The 19203-nt window shown below is 39.7% G+C and overlaps 1 protein-coding gene across 3 annotated transcripts in view; it reads left to right on the top strand.

Moving 5' to 3' along the window:
* The window catches only part of NBAS (NBAS subunit of NRZ tethering complex), a gene marked incomplete at both ends in the record, with an annotated part of 254711 nt that overhangs the window by 88805 nt on the left and 146703 nt on the right, over positions 1-19203 (top strand). For all 3 annotated transcript variants that reach the window (XM_084235165.1, XM_084235164.1, XM_084235163.1), the window contains 3 exons: positions 11835-11918; positions 14208-14361; positions 18914-19099. In XM_084235165.1, the coding sequence (XP_084091291.1) occupies positions 11835-11918; positions 14208-14361; positions 18914-19099 (424 nt within the window). The remainder of the gene's footprint in view (positions 1-11834; positions 11919-14207; positions 14362-18913; positions 19100-19203) is intronic.

Below are 19203 nucleotides of genomic sequence, written 5' to 3'. Positions count from 1 at the left end.
TCCCATATGGCACTTCTTAATGTTTCTTGCAAAGGAGATTTCATTTTTGATTTTTAACTTTTGTTACAGAAATTTATGGCTAGTTAATGAGTTCATGAGAAGCTAATTTAGAAATGAAGTATTTCTAAGTCGCTTCATCTTATTTTCATCAAACTGTTTAAAGTCAGTGGAAGAGTCAAAAACTTGTGTTATTTTAATAAAAATTTAGGGGATACTTGTATTACATCCACAGGCATTATTTAGATTAGATCAGTGGATACAAATATGAGTTAGCTGTGAATTAAATTTGTTCCTGTCCACAGATAAATTATAGTTTACTAGGAAAGATTGTACAGGTTGGGTATAGATAAAGCTATTATAAAATATGTGTCACAGGAGAAATATAGATGGCTTCAGAGATGGGAGACTTGACTTTCTGTTAAAATGACAATAAATCAGGAAACTTTCATGGAAGAAGTAAGGTTTGATCTAGGACTTGAAAGTTGAGTATATTTTTGATATTGGGAAGTCAAATAGGAAGGAACAGTTAAAATATGTAACCTAAAGTTGTTCCACCTACTCAACCTTCATCTATATCATATTGCTGTTAACAGAGTCCAAAAGATGATTTTAGTTAATTTGTTAGTTGAAGATAATTATGTAGTATATATACATGTTGCTTTTCAATGCTGCATGCCTGAAAGTTATATAATATCGTAATACAATGCTACTTCAATTAAAAAAAAATGAATTACCATGGAGTTTTTCCGATAAACTGTTAATGAATCTCCGTTTATTCATGTTTTTATGTAGTTTAATCCTGTTCATAAAGATTTCTTTTTTCTTCCTTGAAATTTCTAAAGATCAGCTTTTATTGGGCAGTCTGCGCCTATGATAATTTTGTTGTTGTAACAGAATATCACCTCGATGGTAGTCTGGGTGATGATGTTATGGAAAGATCACGTTTTGATTCTTAAGGGAAATATGTTTCTTTCTCCTTTAAGAATGAAAAGTTGATTAGTTACCTAATTAGAATTCAATTCCCACAAAAGTTTTTTTTCCCCCTGGAAGTACTGTGAGCAAGGAACAACAAATTGGTTTGCATTTTAGACTTGGATTAAGTGTTTGGCTTATTCTCGGGTGAATGTCATGGAAAGGGGTACAGAGAGTACTTCCCAAAGTGGGATATATGGACCTTTCCAGAACCCACGAATCACCTGGCATTTGGATCAGGGAAGCAAGGCCTAATCGTCTCTGCTGTTTGGGGGCAGGATCTGGGTGGTAGTAGAGTGACTGGTTGGCGTGGCTGTTGGTACTGGGGGCTACTTTAGATCTTGACTGAGTTATTTCTTGTCATTTTGTTTTCTCAAAACAAAAAAATGGATAGGGCAAGTTCTTTGAATAGGTGGAAATGATTATTACATGAGAGTAATTTCTATGGGCTTTGGAAGTCTATGTTGGTATTTGTTACGTACTTGGTACATACAGGAGGACTGAGGAGATGCAGGTGTGCTGGTGTGTGAGTTCATTCCTCTTAGATTCAACAAGAAGTTTATTGTATAGATGGAACTTTTCTATTTTACTAACCAATTTTATGTTTCACATAATTCTCACAGCATGTTTATTATGAGATAAGCAGAAAAGGATTATTATTCTGTTCTCAGGGTGAAAAGCTTTAGAGGCATTAGTGAAATATGTCTTGAAGTGGAAGTTATTTTTAAAAATATATTGCATTATCATTTTAGTGGTTATGTAACTATTATCAGATATTTTTAATGCGGTTTAATACAGTTTAAAGTTTCTGGTTTTATTTGAAATTAAGAAATCTTTGAGAGGGTTCTTCCCCCCCAACAACTAATTAGTGTTTCTCTAATAACCTGTTTCTAGATTCAGTATTAACTCATGATATCATTAAGTATCATGGAAATGATACCTTCATGGAAATGGTATTTTCTTTCATTCTTCATTTTCTTCCAAACTTCAGATACCTTGACCAATAATTCCAGAACATGTGATCCATAAGTAGATTATAACATCTTCAGAATGGTTGAATTACCTCAGGGAAATAGTCCCTATAATTCTTTTTGATCACGCAATGTCTTTTCCAGTCAGGATTTCATTAATATGTAAATACATGTCTGTAACAGCAGTGAATCTCTTTATCACACTGTATTTAATTAACATATAAATAACCCTGTGAGACACTTTCCCCAATTTCTGATATAGGCAAGCCTGTTTAAATATTGTATTTGTAATAAGTGAAATTTTATTAAGAATCAAATCAATATTTTGCAGACAAAGGGATGCATAATTTTAAGAAAGTTTTGACCTCATTGTGCATCATTTCATGTAATCCTGAAAGCTTAAATGTTATATACAAGAACTGTGGGGAAACATAACATATTGAAGTGTGGGCTCAGTGTCATGAATTGGAAAAGAGATAGCATGTCCCCGGGAGAGCAGGAAAGTGCTTCCAGTCATAAGGGCGCATGTGCCGTGGTCCTGATACTCGCAGGCTGTGTGCTTTTTGGGAAGTCACTTACTTTTCTGAATTTCAATTTCTGCAGGTGTTCAGTGGGGGAAGCGTAGGGGTATTGTGATGACTCAGTAACTTAAGAGCTAAAATCTAGCAAAGCCCCTGGCATCTGATTGGTATTCAGCAGGTAGCAGCCGTGGTGGTAACTGAGGAGAAGGTTCAGCATTAGCAACGCAGTGGTAGGCTTTTTGGTACACATTTATAGGAATGTCAAATTATAGCTAATCTTTTAGTTTCAAGTGCATTAGGGAGGCTTGCAGAAGACTAATGAATGAACACAATGCAAAATGACAAAAGGGAATATTCCTCCCCATGACACTGAGCTGTGATTTCTCTTATGGGAAGCACCTCCTTCCTGGTTTCAGTTCCCTGACATTCCAAATTATCACTCAAAAAGTGGCTTAGTGAGCACTGTTTCAAATGAAGGTGAAGTTTGTACTTTTTTTTTTTTATTGAATTAAAGCTAGAGGAAAGTGAACAAATCATAAATGTACACCTTGATGAGTTTTCACTAAGCGAACAAGATTAAGAAGCAGACATTGCCAGCATCCGTACTGACATTCCCAGTGTGCTGCTTGTAGACAGAATGTAGTTGAACCTTGCTGTTTTTCTCGTATCTGCCATATTTAGGAAATTCATGCCTATTATTTCTTTAAATATGGTTTTTCTCCCTCTCCAGCCCCAGCCTACATGCTCTTCTCTCGGTCTCCACTTACTTGTGTTAAGCACTTGATCTGGTCTGCTAGGTCATTTTTTAGGTTTTTTTCCCCCCTTTGTTTCTGTTACTATGTTTTTAAAAATTATTAATCTTTTTTATTTACTGCGGTATCTGCCATCAATTCCATTAGTATGTTTTTTGTATTGGATACTGCATTTTTCACCCTCAGGAGTTAGATTTGAGTTTTCTAATTTTCTGTCTTTCTGGTTTAAGAAAATGAATTTTCTCCTGGCTAGGGGCCATCATTTCCTACTTTTTTGCATGCCAGACACCACTGTTGTTCAGAACATACTTTCTCTTTTCCATAATGTGAAGTTTTATTGAATCCTACTGCCTGAGTTTTGCCAGCCACCTTCCTGTATACTGTATGGTTAACTTGTCTTTGCAGTTGATCAAAATGGATTCTAAATTTGTAATGGGTTAAAGTAGTCAGTAACAGGTCTTCTTAACCTGAAAATCATAGACAGCGGCCTAGCAGTTCAGGCATAGGGTATTTATTTGATACTGTTTCTTCTTGGATAATCTGGAGTCTGAATTTATTCCAGGGTCAATTCCCTATCCACTTCCTGTATTTCCTGTTCTGATTTTGTGAATGAGTGTTTGTTATGTAGTTAAGACTCTATATAACAAAATGATACCCGCCCTCTTCAGATTCTTCAGTGTTTTGCTTTCTTTCTCATTTACAATCTCTTGTTTAATGTTGAACCTCATCAGCAACAGAGAAGTGTTAGAATTACCTGCGCTGCAGACCCACCTGAAACATTGTCTTCCAACCACTGCCTGCGGGAGGGACATCAGCGGGCCTCTCTCCTTCCGTTTCTGGGTTTTGGGTTCTTCATCCGTGATTGCCTGTCAGTCCGCAGTGTAATTGGCTTAGACTCAGATCTCATGATGTGATAGACCTGTACGGTGGTGTCTCAGAGCAGATGACTTTCTGTATTTCTTTGTTTATTAAAAGCTGAGGAAAGCATATTCATGTTGAGCTGTAAATACCCCTGTGTTTTGGAGGTAGTTTTGATTTTTTTTTGTCTATATATGTTCATCCATCCATTCATCCTTTAGTCTGTCCATCCATTTATCTATTTAGTGTTTAATGAGGATTAAAATGTATGTCATGATTAGGTTTTATTCTTAGTGCAATTGTACTAAAAATATAAAGATGACTAAAGCTTTGAAGGAGCTTAGAGTTTAGTAAAGGAGTAAGCTGTAATTCATTGCAGTGACAGTGGTCGCAGAAATACAGTTAGGCTTTAGTAATATGGAAGGAAGTCTGGTGAGCTTGGTCTAGGAACATCACAGAAGGACTCCGCTTTTCCCCTAATGAACACTACATGATTGATGCGTTTAAAGACAACATTATAAATATGCATGCCATGAACCGCAGGGCTCTTCCATCCATTTAGATGAGGTTAAAGCACTGCATTTATAATTTGTGATTTTTCTCTTTAAGCATCTTATACCCATATCTTTTCTCCCTACTGTCATTACCTGGCTGGGTTTCCAAAGCATTATTTTTTCTTTCTATGTGTAGTTTTTTAAAAGTTGGGTATCACAGAGCTTCATTTCATAAAGAAAGGTTAAATTAATGATTGAATTATTTTGCTGAGACCCTTTTCTGAATAAGGTTCTGTGGGTTTAAAGTGCCCTGACTCTGAAAGACATGGGTACTGATAATTCTGTAGCAGTAAGATAAATTTTTGAAAGTAATTTATATAGTTTTAACTATGTCTTTCTCCATTTAAATTTTCATATATTTTGAATTTATTATTCTGATAAGTTTTGCAGTTTGTTTAAATTTTATTAGTTCTTAAGAATTTTTTTTTCATTATTTGTTTTTGAGAACTCTGATTTTAGAATATAGACACTCAGTGAATTTGTTCATACCAGTCACTTATTTATTCAATTCAATAAGCTTGTGAAATAAGTGAAATATATAATTAATGGGATATTTGAGTACTAAATAAAATAATGCATTTGTTGTATACGTGCAGTTGAAATTACTCATTACTAGTATGCATATAACATAATTAGGAATTGTGACAGATGTAAAGGAGTGCTTATAAGAAAGGAATATTTAGGGGCCTCCCTGGTGCCATAAGGGGTTAAGTCTCAGCACTATGAAGTTTCTGCAGCCGCTGCAGCACAAGTTCTATCCCCAGCCAAGGAGCTAACCTACATGGCGCAGCAGACCTCTCCGGTCTTGCCTGCTGCTCTTCTCAGCAGTGTATTTCAGTCAACCTCCCTATTAGGCTCCCTACTCTGTCTCTGGTGAATGCTCTCACTCCCCGCCCCCACCTCTGGCCTGCACCCCAGATCTTGTATGCATAAATAAATAAATAAATAAATCTTAAAAAAAGAGAAAGGAATATTTTAATTTTATTTTTAGGGCTATTTACTTTTAATAGGGAAAAATTTATATTAGCAGCTTGAGAAAGTAGTAGGTAAGAACTCCAGGAAAATATTGGAATATCATAAAGTTAAAATGGGAGTAAATGTCAGAAGAATTGTCAGTTTTTAAGCAGCGAGGATTTAGAATGGGTAGACAGCAATCTGGCATGAAATGATCAGCAAAACATATATGAGAAGTGGGAATTTTAGCTGGTAAAGGCATAGGATCCAGGTAGGTGGAATATTTATAGTGTCCCAGAGTACAGACTCTGGAACCAGACTGCTGGGGTTCAAATCCTCGGTGCAGCTTTTCAGCTGTGTGACTGAACACGTTATTAACTTGTTTCTGTCTCATCTATTATAAAATGAGAAAGATAATACGGTCTGTCTCAGGACTGCTGAATTTTTATCATATTTCTTTTTATCGCTCTGTCTCTCTCTCTGCTTAGAACTTTATACTTGAGCTCACACATGTTGAGGACTATGTAAGTATCAGCTATAGGTTGGGCAAAGTTAGATTCTTTATAGATTGTGTGTGAAATGTACATTTGAAGTAGGTCAGGAGGCAGCGATGTGTTGGGACTCTGAAGGGTCACCATGAGGAAATCAATATTCTTGTGACTTGGGGTCTGCACAGCCATTGTTTGTGCTGCTTTTAAAATGTTTTTGTTGTTGTGAGTCAAAGGGAGGTGAAAAAACACTCTTTTCCTCTAATCCTTTTGTTCAAACTCCACTAGCACTACAACCTTGTAGAAGGTCAAGGTTTATAATGTACGTTAACACAATTCAGGAAACATTTTGGTATGTTTAATTAGTTTTTTAGTTGAGTAGTTCAGATGTCACATACTTTTATCTTTGTCCTGGGAGGTTTTTCTGGTTTAATTAATAGACCAAAGGAGATATGTCAAAGTCTTGTTGTCTTTCAGTGATGTGACATGAAGATCTCACTATTACTCTCCCTAATGGTTCTCTGTCAGTCTAAGTAGCAAAGAATAGGGAGTGCAACTGACTGGATTTCTCTCATTTTACTTCCCTTTTGGTGATTTTGGACTCTCCTAGCATGCAGATAGTTGTCATCAACTCTTAGGTGACCCTTAGGCTTCCTGTCTTTCACTCTTTATGTGACATAATCCTTCCCAGCATGAAATACTGGCAACTCTGTACTTCATTTGATTACTGTACATGAAAGTTATTATCTACCCATTTTAAGTTAAGCCCCTATTTTCCATAGATGCAGTATTATAAATAGAAAGTCATCGCAAAAGTAGTAAGATGCATGCTTATAAATATGTGTTATGTATATAAAGCCAAATGCTCAATGTAAAAATGACTACATAAATGTTTTGTTTGGGGGAATTTTCAAATGTCCATTAGCTTGTTAACATGTAGTGCATTGAAATTGGGTGTAAGGATGACTTTTTTTTACTCTTGTAACTTACCTCATCGTAGATATAGGTATTTCCCACTGTTCTTAGGACTTTCAGAGTCTCTTGTTCAAAATGAGGGTCATCTGTTCAGTGGGTCGGTGATGGTGGTAGAATAGGGGCAGTTTCATATCATTATTCACATGCTGCCTTTTTTGTTGGCATTAAATACCTTTAGGAAGAGCAGCCTTTCTAACTTAATTAACTGCTCTGGAAAATTCTACACCGGTTCTGCATTGGAGTTTGTGACTTTCCCTTAAATTGTAATGATTTTGCAAATTAGGTAACCTTTGAAATAAATCATCCTTTGCTCATGGCTAAAAATTTATTTTCAAACTTGGTTTTAAGCAATTGTGAGAGAGCTGATGACTGGAGGAAATTGTTGACTTCCCTCATAAATCAGCTCATCACTTGTTCTTATTACTGTTTATTGCAGCACTGGCCAGGTGCCATGCTCACAGGATGGTGTTGGTGGAGTTCATTGCTGTTGGTGGGTGTTTGTAAACATAATCATTGATAAGATGATTATCATAGCATTACTATTTATCATAATGTAGCTTTTGAATGTCAACCAGCCACATGTATTTGTATCACTAGCCATGAGAAACCAGCTTGTTGGTGTTAATGCTTGCTATGATGACTGAACCGCATGCTGTGTACCAGGTACTATGCGAACAGATTTATCCTCTCCAAGTCCAGTTGAGGTTAATCCTATTCCCTCCATTTCATGACTGAGGAAATGAAGGCAAAGGTAGATTGCACAGCCTGCTCCAGGTTACCCAGAGCTGCAGGCTGCAGGTTAGACTTCTAAGAGAATGCTCTTAGTTATCATGGCTTGGAATTCAGGAAAACGTTGCTCTCATCTCATGTTTATTTTGCAGGTTATAGCGCAGTATTTACTAGATAGATGAGCAGCTGGGGCCAGAGATGAAGCCAGTGGTGGCAGGAGGAGAATGCAGGGCAAAGTGGTGGGTTCTCACTGTTGTCTGTGTTGCACGTGCCTGATGTCTGAGGATAGGGTACATTTCAGGATACCTTATTCATCCTGCGACTTTCTAAGTCACTTATTAAAGAAGTCAAATCCCACTGGTCCTAAGACGCCTTTAGGGAGCTTTTCTTCAACTTCTGAGTGATAACTAACTAATCTCTGGATGAATTTCCCCTTGAGTTTCAGATAGTTTACCTTGTTCTCTGATGGGAACCACAATGTAGTTATACATGTAGGCCCAAATGATTATTATTATTGTCCCTTATTTATCAGAACATTTTCTTCTGTGCTCAATAATAGGCATAAATAGAACTCCACATCTTAAAACCAGTGCATAGAAGGTGGCAATTAGTAGTAATACACTGTCTATTTAGCTTTTGTTTCCAAGACACAGAACACAAATAAAAGAACTTTTGTTAAGTTTATTCTTGATAAAATTTCTTTGAAATAAAACATTTATAGATAGTGTGAGAAATAATTGGTGAGAGAATAGTTGAACATAATAGAACTCGTTATATTCATTCCTTTCCTGCTGACAGATAAATATTACCTTCAAATGAAACCAGCAAAGTTTATTGTTTGGAATAAAACAACGAATAGGGTTCTAATATAAAGAATCCTAAAATTAAGCAAAAGCAGCCATTATTTTGTAAAGAGATAATTTAAGTTTACCATGTACTTTCATTTTTTTAGTGGGGATGATGATACAAGTACATTTTAAGATTTTCCAAGCAAAGTAGAAGCAATGGAAGAAAAAGATGAAAGTCTATGAAAATAATTTGTGTTTATAGAACTTGGATTCAAAATAAAAGTTTTGCAGCTAACCACACTTTATAGTTCTTTGGAAGGAGCAGTATATTTTCTGGGTTTTTTTTTGAACCACAATTTTACCTAACTTATTTAGTGATTTACATGACCAATATTTTTGTCATGAACAGAATTAAAGAAAAAGGATTAAGTATTTCTCTGAATTTTATAAAGCATTCTGTAATCCTGCCTACCTTGTGAAAGAATAAGTAACCAAAATTTGTCCGTTTAAAAAAAGGTAATGACAGGATTAATCAGTTATTTTGAAGTATAGTGGTGAGATTTTGGGAAATAGGTATTCTGAGAGCTTTGTTTTTCCCAGGCAGTACAGTGACACGTCCAGCTGTCTAGATACCATGTTAGTATCCCTCCCAGCCACTTAGTGACCTGCCTGTGTTGAGACTGGTTTTACATCTTGGGTTAAATGTATCTTACAACTATACATAGAAACAAATTTGGTGGGCTGTCTGAATTCAGGGTGGGGGCAGCTCAAAGTCCCCTACCCTGCTGGGCCCAGACCCCACCTGGTGACTCCTCTGCCTGTGGCAGGGCGTCAGGGGAGTGAGGGTGGTCTCTGGTGGGGGTCTGCCCTTCCTTAGATGGGATATGTGCTGACTGCAGGTGTCAGCTTTGAATTATGTCTGCTGGTGTTTAAATCCTGGCTCTGTCATATTTTAGCTTTATGAAGATGAATGAATAAGTGAATTCAGTTTTCTCGTTAAAATATAAGGACAATAGTATCACCTGTTACATCACATGGGTAGGACTCCCTGAGGTACTGAATGTTAAAGCATTGCCCACTGTCTAGTCCTTGGTAAGGGGTCAATACATGCTGAAGATGGTTGTTGCTCACCATGGCTGGCATAATACTGCTAGAACTGGTATTACACTGTCAGTGCTGATCTGCACTTTTAGAAACATTAGTTGTGCCATGCTGGGAAGATGAGGCCTACCTTGTGGTGTGGCCCTCCGAGAGGACCTTATCTATGATATCTGTTTTGATAAAAACAGGTGTGTTTTCTTACCCATTTCTGTTCATTGAAGCATAAAATAAGTTTTACAACTTTGTTTTTTAAATAACAAATTGATTTTTTTTTTTGCCGAAGATCTGACACCATTACTAATCATTTTAGTAACTTGTATCTAATTATACTACTTTGTATAGAAAATAAATATCTCAACTTGTGATATATTTTTTAAAAATTCTTTCAGAAAATATTTTATGTAGTTTATAGAACCATGTGTTCTTTAATTAGAAAATGCAGCAAAAATATGTTTATTTTTTTCCTCATTCCTCAGTTCATTGCTGTAATTTATTCTTAGGTTGAAAGACTGAGCATTATCATCAGCATTGTATCCAGATGCATTTTCTCTTAATTTTCATTGCAGTGGTCTGTGTTAAAATGTTAGTTACTGACATGGAAGAAGATAAAATTGTTTTTCACTTGGTGACAAATGAAATAGTGTGATTGTGGCACCCCTTCTAAATAATCATCTGTATGGTCCAGACATTTAAAAATGTGAACTCAAATGTCTCAAAAAATGTATCTTCTGGTGCATAGTTTGCTAGGCCAGTAAGTGTTAGCTCAAGAGGAGGTAAAATACTGTGCTTTAAATATGTAGTATATTAAATTTCTTCTTCTGTGTATCCAATGGGGAACTTTGACTTTGGATAATTTGCTCTAGTAGTAATAACCATAAAGGGGTGAAGTTGCTCAGTGCATCTGCACAACCCATTCTGGGCCCTTCTGCTGCCCTCTTCTGCTCTGATACTCTCCAGTGGCCTCCTGTTACCTTCCCATGAAGACCGACCTCTTCTTCATCAACATTATTTTCAAACATTTATGAAGTGTCTCTTGTGCAAGGCATGTTCATAGCCTGGTGAAATGAGAAAGTACAAAATACAGCCTAATAATATAAGAAAGTACAGCCCTTTCTCTGGGGCTATGATAAATTTTAGGAGAAAGCTGAACCATTGATGCTTAGACATACGAGACGAAGTGTTTTATAGAACTATAAAAGCAAAGCAGTTGAACTTTGTTTTTAAAAAAAACTTTGTTTTTTGTCTTTATTCTTAACTCAGTTTCAGTTGTTTCTATGGATGTGTGGGGGGTGTCAGAGGTAGCAGGGACATTACAGGTAGTGTTTGGAGTGCCTCACTTTAGAAGCCACACGCCCGCACCTGCACAGCCAGTTAGAGTTCAGAGGCCACTGTATTCCCTCGGCCTTTTGGATGGCAGTGCGTTGCTGTTACAGTCTCCTACTGTGTTTTCCTCACTTTTCCTTTTTAATTTATTCTTAATTCTGTCCAGTCAGACCTTATTTTTGCCTCCTTTAGAGTCTCTTATCTTTTTTTCTTGATACTTTTAATCTGGAAAGTCATTTCTTCAGTCTTGCCGTGACTTGTCTTTCAGGTCTGTGCTGTCTAACATGGTAGCCGGTAGCTGCGTGTAGCTCTTTAAATTTTAATTAACATTGGATAAATAATAACTTAGTTTAAATAACTTAGTTATTTATGATCAGATAACTTTGTTTTCTTCCTTAGTATTAGTAGCCACATTTCAAGTGTTTAATATATTTACATGTAGCTAGTGGTTACCATATTGGATAACACAGTTGTGGAACTTTTCCGCGACCTCTGCAAGTTAGATTGTAAACTCTCTGAGGGCAGGGGACAATTTTTGTTGGTATTAAGAACATAAAATCTAGACTCCTGGTAAATGTTTCAGAGTGTGTGGCTGAACACATGCCCATGCCCTGCTTTAGCTTCTTGCCAATTATTTTGCTTTGTTTTCTCCTTTTTGAATCAATTTGTGATCAAGAGGAATCAACAATTTGGCATTTTCCTTTGCATCTTATGTGCAGTGTGTGTTACATGGCACCTGATCACATACCATAAATAGGAGTCTTGGAGAATTAAGGGTACTCTTCACATCATGTTTCTTGTGTGGCCAGTCATTGAGGTAATGTCTTTGTTTGTTTTTTCAATTTAAGTCGTAATGGTGACTCCTTGGTGATCATCCCTTGGCATGAACAGAAACACCGAAATAAAGACTGGTGTGAGGAGCTGGAATGCAGGTAAGACTGGGCCTGCACGAGGGCCCTTATTTCTTTGTGGATGTGTGACTAGAAGGCCTGTCATGGTGGTGTGAGGCGTGTGATCACTTTCTTGATGGTGGCCCCTGATTTAAAGGGTTTGAGTGAAGTCAAAACAAAACAAAACAAAAAGCAACAAAAAAAACTTGACTTTTACTCATTAAAAATTTTTAATGGAAAAATACTGAAAAAATTACAATTACTCTGAAAATATGTTCTGCAAAAGCTCTTCACTTTGAGGTGTTCCCTATTTAGTTTTTGATGTGTACGGATATAATTTTCAAAGTTACTCTGTGGTAAACGTGTCCTGTTTTTGGTTAAGTTAAAAAAAAGTCACCTTAAAAAGCCTTACAGTGTGGCAGCACCAAATTCCAGGGAAGTGGATGGAGAGGAAGCAGGGTGGGAATCAACACGATGAACATTCGAGCCCCTTACCCCCCCCACCCCCACTCTCATCAGGTGCACACCCTCCCCGTCTCACCTTCCGTACTCCCCCATGTGATATCGGAGATTTAATTTTTCCACTCATGAATTGAGCCACCAAACTCCAGGTTTTTGGACATCAGGCAACCCCTCACACTAGCTACTGCATCATGCGGGAGAAATGGAATCATCCAAATGTCATTTTGTATTTGCCAGTAGATTAACCTCAAAGCATTCTACTAAGCTTGTTTAAAAACAGAAAGCACAACTAAAATCCACGGTCCTCGTTCCCTTTCCTGCATGTCCTGCTCTCCAGAGGCAACTGTTTTTCCTTCTTTCACGTGACTCTTTGGCATGGGCTCCAGTCTCTGAATAACATCATTGTACAGCTGCTTCTTGGTCTTCAGTTCTGGTTGCCCTCTCTTGACTTCGTAGAATGAAACATAATGGTTTAGTTACGTTTTACTACATATACCCCGAGTCTCCTCGTGCGTTTATGCCACCCTTTCCCCTTTATAAAGACCTGTTAGTGTTTAGAGGGGGTTTCAGGAGAAAGTGGAGCTAAGTGTATGGCCTTTATTGGTTATATTTAACTAGAAGTCCTCCGTTACCGATTGTCATGAGAGATTGAAGAGATACATTGAAAAGGCGAGAGGTCAGTGCCAGCGACAAAACCTGAGATTTGAAGGGTGAATAGGGGTTAGCTCAGTGGAGGATGAGTTGGCAAATGAGGAAGGGGGTGTGTTCAAGCAGAAAGAGGATTCGAGGCTGCTTCAAGGACTGAAGGAGTGGCCCGCGTTGCTGGAGGACACAGGGTATTGAGATTGGCACTGAGTCGACACTAGAATATTTTAAGGCAGACTGCAGGCTATAAAAGGCAGCCTGGGGATGATATAATCAGATTTCTGTTAGAAAAGGATAACGGTATTACCTGAGGATACAGTGAATTCAGGTTTGATCTAGTTGCATTGGACATGCTTGTGAAGCATCTTAAAAACAAAGATCAGGGAGATTTTGGAACTTTGCCGGAAGTCCAGGGTAGGGGTAAATGGCAGTGTAATGTCTGTGGTGAGTTATGGGGGTGACTGGCTAGAGGAGGCTGTTCTAGCAAAGTGACTGAGAAGGGGTGGCCAGAAATGGGGAAAAGTGAGAGCATGGCAATCTGGAATGAGAGGCAAGCGGGTTCCTAGGAGAGGAAGTGGTTAAATTCTATCCATGGGTGCTCAGAGGAAATAAGATCAGGACTGTAAAAGGATCAAAGGAATGCAGAGTTACTTGTGGGTATTTTTCTTTGCTGAAATGTGGCAGCTTTGAAGGGAAAATTTCAAGTGACTTGTGTCCCATGGGGCAAGATCAGTGATCAGAATGTTTAAGGCAGTTGTGAGACTAGTTAGGAACTTCCAATTATACAATAAGAATTTCTTAATTTATTTTTGAATTGGAATCACCGGGGAGTGATTTACTAAGCCAGGGCCTGACTGGCCGTCATCGGTAATTTAGATTCAGTGGCTCTGTGGCAGGCACCTGCCGCTCGTGTCTTATGGTGGGGTGATGCGGATTTGGTTACTAATTATTTGTTTTGATTTACTGTCCATTCTGATTTTTTTTAATTGGAAAAACTAATAGGAAAATAAATGAAGTTTCCCAAAAATGTCCCATTTATAAGTGTGCGCAAACTCCCCACCTGAAAATTCACTCATATCCCCTTTCTCTGTACCTACTCTCTCTTTGCATCTTTCTCTCACTCTTATCCTCTCACAGACAGACACACACAGAGACAGATACACACACACTGTAATTTTCCTAGCATTCCAGTCAACTATTAATTGTTCCTTCTGTGCTTTGCAGAACAGTGGTTGAGCCAACTCTCCCAGATGAAAGTGAATTCTTGTACGCTGCCCAGCCAGAGTTACTGCAATACAGGACTACCCAGCTTGCAGTGGAGGAGGTGATGGACTGGTACCAGACCCGGGCAGAGGAAATAGAGCACTACTCCCGGCAGGTGAGGGGAAGGAGGCAGGCCGTGCGCTGGCCTTTCAGGCGCACTGTGAAGCGGTGGCGATGGTGGTGCCAGGATCGTGCATATAGTTTGCTAAGGACAAAGGGACTATTTCTTACTGCTTTTGTTCACGTATGCTGTGCCTCAGAAAGTTTTGTGACTTTTTTTCCTTCTTAAAGAGCAAATACATATATGAAAAATTGTTCCAAAAGTTTTCTTTAAATTATAAGCTGCAAAGTATGGTACAAACTGTCCCAGATTTCCCACATACTTTAATAAGTTTGAGACCATGTTAATTTAAAAGATTGTATCAACCTGGACTTGCTGATTAGTCCCCTGTCATGTTGCATTATTGCAGCTGATTGTTAATTTGCTTTTCAGGATCCATGTTTCATGCTCTAATTTCTGACATTTTCTTTAGGTCTAAGCCTAATTTCCCTCAGGGACTGTGTGCCTTTCCTGAGATGCATAGTAACTGCAGCTGTAACTGTAAGAGAGGGCCGTGGAAGAGAGAGGATGGTCGTACCGAAGCTTAGGGTGTCTCAGGTTAACCTTAACTCTTCATCTGATAGACCTATTGACTCTGGATCTCCCACCCACCTCTTCCGTGTCTTGATTTTTTTTCGTGAAGGCATTAGTTCTTACACCAGAGTCAGTGAGAGCAAAGAAAACACACAGGAGAGATTATTAAAGCTTCTGCAAATTGACTTCACTGCAAATGTCAGAACAGTTGTCTTCACTTCAGGGAAGAGTAGATGGTAATTCAGAGCAAAGAATGGCAGAGCATACTGTGAAATCTCAGAGGGAGCTGGCCAGTGGGTGACCTTCTCCTGCTTGCAGTCTTGGCTTCGCACCATCTCTCTTTTTCCATGGATTTTTTATTTGCCAGGAAGAATGACTCAGAGGTTTTGAGGAGCAGCAGTACTGTGAGAAGGAACATGTACCCCTTGTTTAAACTTCTACTTTAATCTATCTGGCTTGGCCCTTGTCCCCAGTTGACAGCTTTCTCAAATGCCTGCTCAATCTAATTCTAACTTTTCATATTCCTAGACTTGAGGAATTATTTGTTTGAACTGATGGGAAGGTCTGATTATAGTTCAGACCTTTGTGGGAGATGGCCAAGAATATTATTAACTCTTTAGGTTGTTGAAGATGGGCAAGGATGAGAACACATTTGAAAGTCATTAGACTCCTTGTCAGCAGAATGAAAATCTCTGGAGGCAATTAGTGTAATTTTCTTTGTTGGGGATAAACCAAAGTCAACGGAAAGGAAAGGGAGCAATTTGCTCAGGACACACAGTGGCTGAGTCAGACAAGACCCAGGTGTTTGAATCATCTTTCCTATAGAGTCCATATCAGTATGATCAATTTCACAAATCTTAATTGCAGAGTGTAGGGGCCGGACAGGGCACAAGGCAGGTTTTCTGATCCCATGCAGACCGGGTAAAGGAGGAGTCAGAGTCCTCAGTAGTTTTGCAGGTCCTTTATTGGGGTTCACCAGGCATATGGCAGGCAGGGGTGCTGGCTGGGGGGCTGGGGTCTTCACTCTATCTGGGCTCTCTGGTGTTCTTTCTGCTCCTTCTCAGCTTCTCTTTCGGCTTCTGCTTCGGCTTCTACTGCTGCTCCTGGCGTCCCCGTGACGCCGCCCTTAAAAGCACAGTCTTAGCTCAGCTGAATCCCATCTACCTATGCCCACACCCTATTTCAGGTGCCTGCCATCAGGCATGCATTCAGGACAAGGATCCATCATCTATCCTGATGGCGGAAGGGCAGAAAAGCCTGATATTTTCTTTACCCTACACAGAGTGCAAGATAAATCACTCTCAAAGGTAGTGGTTGTCAGCTCTTAGACCCATAACATCTTTTTTGATAGCAAATCAAATGATTATCCCGATGTGAAAATCATGGACATCTTATTTACAAAAATAATTGCTCATCTATTGTGTGTCCTGGGTTGTGGCTTATGCATCCATCAGTTTTCTCCATGCTTCCTGAAAATTCACCTGACATTATGTTTCCTAAAAACAATGTATTTGGGTAGCTGAATCAGACCCGGGTTGTTTTTTTTTAATAGACATTAATTAAAAACACTGACTGTTGAAGTATTACCAGGTCACTCCTGCTTTGCTTCATGCCTTATCTAGATAGTTGTTCCCCTTCTATTTGTTTGTACCACTAGTTCCAGCTGAAAATACCTTTCCCTTTTTTCACTTTGCCTTCACCTGTCAGTCCCTGGGTCTCTGAAAGGCTTTCTAGGCCTTTAAATTCGCTTGGTGGTTTTCCCTTTGCACTGCCTGACTGTTCCCTTGCCCCTTCTGCTCTGCACACCCCCACCCTTAGTTCCTGATTGTAAGCAAATGGTTTTGCTGCGAGAATTGGGAATTTCAGAATTCATTTTCATGTGCCCTCCCTCCCACCAACTGTTCCTCAAGGAAGGTCTTGTTTTGTTCCAGCTCCCCTCATTCTGGTTGCTTTGCAGTCCACATCCCCCTGGCTTGGGATTGCTGGCAGCCCTGTCCTGTCTCCTGTCTCTTCACCCAGTCCTTCTCTACTGCCTTTTGTGTGTGTGTGCGTGCTTTAATGAATTTCTAATCAATCCTGTTTTATAAATAAAAATGAAGAACCATTTCTCCCCGACTGCTGTTGTAGCTGTCTTCTTCCCATAACAAATCAGCCGAGGAGTTGCGCTGCCCTTGGCCATCGCTTTCTCAGTGTTTGTCTCCATTTCCCACCGCTGGCTCCCGGGCCGCCTCTGAGTGTCCGACCCCTTTCATCTGCCCAGGAACATCCCGGCCCTTTCTTGCGACTGCTTCCTGCGGTGTCTCCTCTCAGGCTGGTAGCTGGTGATAGCCTGTCGCCTTTCCCCTTGTCCTTGTCCTAGCCATTCATTTTTGGTCTCCTTCAGAAGCTCCTGTTCTTTGACGTGTCCCTTCAGCGTTGCTATCCCCTTGGGTGCTGCCTTGGCCACTTGCAGGGTCCTCTACTACTAAACTAACAATACTGAACTGCGGTTTTCCTCACTCGTCTGCCTCTTCGCAGTTCAGCCTGCTTCCAGTTCATCACTCACGTTTCATTCCTCATTCAGTAAGTACAAAGTATTCTTCCCAAAGCGTACATCTATGTTTACCTTGTTCCAGTCAAAAGCCCTTTGGTAGTATTGCTTTTCAGGACAAACCACCAATTCTTTAGTTCAGCAAAAATTTCTTACCACTGTCGTGGTGCTTCTCCTCCCTTCATGTCTGTCAAGGCCGGACTGGGTACAGTGCAGGTTTTCTGATCCCATGCAGACCGGGTAAAGGAGGAGTCAGAGTCCTCAGTAGTTTTGCAGGTTTTTTATTTGGGGTTCACCAGGCATATGGCAGGCAGGGGTGCTGGCTGGGGGGCTGGGAGGCCTGCCAGCCTCCCAGCCCCCAGCAAGTCTTCACTCTATCTGGGCTCTCTAGCTTTTGTTCTGCTGCTTCTCGGCTTCTGCTTCAACTTCTGCTGCTGCTGCTGGTGCTGCTCCTGGCGTCCCCGTGACGCCGCCCTTAAAAAGCACAGTCTTAGCTCAGCTGAATCCCATCTACCTATGCCCACACCCTATTCCAGGTGCCCGCCATCAGGCATGCATTCAGGACAAGGATCCATCATCTATCCTGATGGCGGAAGGGCAGAAAAGCCTGACATTTTCTTTACCCTACAATGTCATACCTTCTTTTCAGTCTAGGAGCAAAGTGAGCTTTGACGACACATTCTGTCTTCCATGCTGCTCTCCTGCCCTTCTTCCTCCTGTGCCTGCTAAGAGCCGTTCTTGCGAGCTCACCTTGGGCATTCCCTCCTCTGGGAGACTCTGTGACGGAGAGACCTCATCGTCTTTAGTTTCATACTCCTAACACTTAGAAATGTATACAGAGCTCACAGTAGGTGTCGATAAGTAATTGTTAATGTAGCGGTAAGAAAGTTAAGGAAGCAGCGTTGCAGGCTGAGGCCACTTTACTTGATCTTGCCATCAAGGCAGACTATGTCATTGCATCAACCTGATCACGTGACGGGAATCAGATTGCTAACTACCCAGCGTCTGTAGGAACATCATTTTTCATTTTATTTAAATAAGGTCTAAATATTTGAATCGAGACAAGAGTTTGCCCTTCACCACGTGTTTCCTGAGTGCTGCCTGTGGGAGAGGTGTGCAGGGGCCGGCACTGGGCAGACATTATCATTGGAGACAGCGGTGGAATGAAACAGGATTAGCCTGGCATTACCACTGTTTTTCTTTTCTTGTCTGTTGATGTTGTGAGAATTAAATAAATAAATACATGTACAACTGCGCTATGAATTTAAGGTGCTGGTTTTCCTTTTATCTTCAATATTTCGTGCTGATCGGTTCTCTTGAAACAGTTTGATGCTGCTGTATTTGATAAAGACCGCTAATGTTTCTGTAATAAAAGTATGTTCCTGATAATGCAGTTTTATGTAAAATGATTTCAAGAATTAGATGCCATCGTGGAGGCTTTTACTTCAGAATATATGGTTGAGATTTAAGACTCCGAGACTGACTGTCGCCTTTCCATTTTAGGTTGGCTGTGCCTTGTCCCTTGTTCGACTTGGAATGGAGAGGAATATCCCTGGCTTGCTGGCTCTGTGTGATGACCTGGTTACTCTGGAGGCAATGGTTTATGAAGCTGGCTGCGATTTAACCCTGACCTTGAAAGAACTCCAGCAGATGAAAGACATTGACAAACTAAGATTATTGATGAATAGTGTAGGTTTTATTTCAACTTCCTCTCACCATTCCCTGTGTGCTCTGATGAATGTGTTTCAAAGCCAGAGATGAAATGCCCTTTAAACCTGAGAACTTAGTAAATA

The sequence above is a fragment of the Talpa europaea genome, assembly GCF_964194135.1.
Source record: "Talpa europaea genome assembly, chromosome: 6".
NCBI classification, from domain to species: Eukaryota; Metazoa; Chordata; class Mammalia; order Eulipotyphla; family Talpidae; genus Talpa; species Talpa europaea.
The sequence above is the reverse complement of the archived record's forward strand: the minus strand, read 5'-3'. Positions and strand labels throughout refer to the sequence as shown.